The sequence below is a fragment of the Gavialis gangeticus genome, unplaced genomic scaffold (assembly GCF_001723915.1).
Source record: "Gavialis gangeticus isolate Ggan-Ray unplaced genomic scaffold, GavGan_comp1, whole genome shotgun sequence".
Taxonomy (NCBI): Eukaryota; Metazoa; Chordata; order Crocodylia; family Gavialidae; genus Gavialis; species Gavialis gangeticus.
The window spans coordinates 40,847,230-40,849,229 of NW_017729000.1; the positions used below are offsets into that span (position 1 = coordinate 40,847,230).

General features: G+C 58.6%; 1 protein-coding gene across 1 annotated transcript in view; it reads left to right on the forward strand.

Annotated features, from left to right (window-relative positions):
• Nucleotides 1-63: 63 nt before the first annotated feature.
• Nucleotides 64-2,000, forward strand: part of FGF18 (fibroblast growth factor 18) — a 133,069-nt gene continuing 131,132 nt past the window's right edge. Inside the window, exons 1-2 of the mRNA XM_019506541.1 lie at nt 64-882; nt 1,106-1,142. Coding sequence (XP_019362086.1) covers nt 851-882; nt 1,106-1,142 — 69 coding nt within the window. The 5' untranslated portion in view covers nt 64-850. The remainder of the gene's footprint in view (nt 883-1,105; nt 1,143-2,000) is intronic.

A 2,000-nucleotide genomic window follows, 5' to 3' on the forward strand; every position in this document is an offset into this window, starting at 1 on the left:
CGGCCCGGCCCGCGCGGGTCCGCCTGAGCCGGGGGCGCCGATCGCCGCGGCCTCCATCCCTCGGCCGGGGCGGCGCTGCCCTGCTCGGAAGCCGCGGGGGCGATGCGGAGGGAAGGAGCCGCGGAGAGCAGGAAACATGAGCCCGCAGGAGGCGAGAGACCAGGGCTGAAGCTTTCCTCCCGCATTGTGTGCGCCGGGGCCCCCCCGCCGGCCGGCCGCTAGCTGCGCAGGGCGCACATGAGCGCGGCGTCCCCACCCCCCGCTCTGACCTCTGCAGGAACCTGCACCGCGGCGGAGGAGACCTGCGAGCTGCATCCCGGCATGCTCCCACTGAAATAACCTGCCAGGCACCGAGGGATCCATCACAAGGAAGGGGATCAGAGGGCAAACGCCAGCCATCATAACCTTAAGCAAATATTAGCTCTGCTGCCGCTCCTGCCGCTGCTGCTGTTGCGCCTCTGTCTGGGAAGCCGAGTCCAGGAAAAAGGCTTTATCCTCCTCGCAGGGCTGGGTCCTTAGCAGAAGAGGGGAGGGGGAGGCAGGGGGGGTTATTTGCTGATGATCGGAAGTTACTGACAATAAGCACCTTCATCTCTCCAAAGGCGGAGAGAGAGAGAGAGAGAGGAGGAGGAGAGACAGGGGGAAGAGGAGATCTGATGCCTAAGGGAGTCACTCGGAGGAGGCAAAGCAGGCAGTATCTCAACTTCTCATCTTTGTTTATCAGCGCGAAGCGAGATCGCTGGAAATCTGCTGGGTTTTATAACTGGATCATTCCCATGTCAAGGCTGCGGTTGGGGATTTTACTCCGTTAACTTGAAGCCACTGACCTCCCCCCTCTCCTCACCCAGCGATGTATTCACTGCTCTCAGCCTGCACTTGCTTGTAAGGATTATGACATATTTTTATTTTTTTTCCCAACTTTCCTTTTTCAGGCTCGGTTGCATTTCCCTTGCAATCAGGCGGTCATTGAGACCCGAGCCTTTTCTGAGCAAAGCCTCGATCTGTGCTATTAAAAAAAAAAAAAAAAAAGCTAAACAAACAAAAAACTTTAACCATTTCACCGCACCATTTGATCTGTTGTTGCTTTTTTTTTTCTCCTCTCCAGATGTTTACATTTCCTGCTGCTGTGCTTTCAGGTACAGGTATGTGTCCTTTCTCTCTTCTCTCCCTTTTGGTTGTAAAGAAAGAAAGAAACAAAGGAGGCGTGCTGACCTCGGAGTGCCAGGCTGTTTTGGAAAGGGGCTTCACTTTTTCCTGTAGTCTTACAGTCTTATTAAAATGATCCCCAAGCCAGAGAGTTGTGTCACTTGCTTTGGAAAGCATCTGCCCTTCTCGCTAAGCTTCATTTCAATGACCACTTCTGCTAATCCGCTGTATGAACAAACGATCTTTAATTTCTCTCGCCCCCTCCTTCCCTCCCCCCCGGTTCCAGTGGCCACAGCTCGGCTGTGGATGCCAGTAGCCTGCATTAAAGGGACTCTCTGGAGTGCATTAGCCTGGCTAATGATGCGAGAGGGAGCGCTGGACTCCGCTCCGCGCACGGCGCCGATTGATGCGCTTGCACGGGCAGCGCGGGCACCCGCCGCCAGCTCGCCCTCGTCCCGGGGAGCTGACCAGAGCCGACACTGAAACCCGGCTTCCCTCCGCTAGGGAAGGAGGCTTTCTGCTCCCTCCCATTATTCAAAAGCGAAGCATCCAGGCAGGATGCTGCCTGTGATCCTGCGCGGCAGGAACGGAAGCGGGGCTCCGCCGGCCGGGCTCGCCGTGACAGCTGGGGCGGACCCCGGGGCGGGGGGCTCGCGGCTCGCATTTCCCCTGACAACCAAAGTGTTTCTTTTGTAAAATGTGGTTTCCTTGGGCAGGCTTTCAGCGGGCGCAGACGCAACACGTGAGGCCGGGGGGCGAGAGCGGGTGCCGGGGGCAGGTGGCGCGGCCCCGCCCGGCTTCCCTGCGGGGGGGGGCGCTGCCAGCTCCGCGCCGCTCCGCGCCCGCCGGCCAGG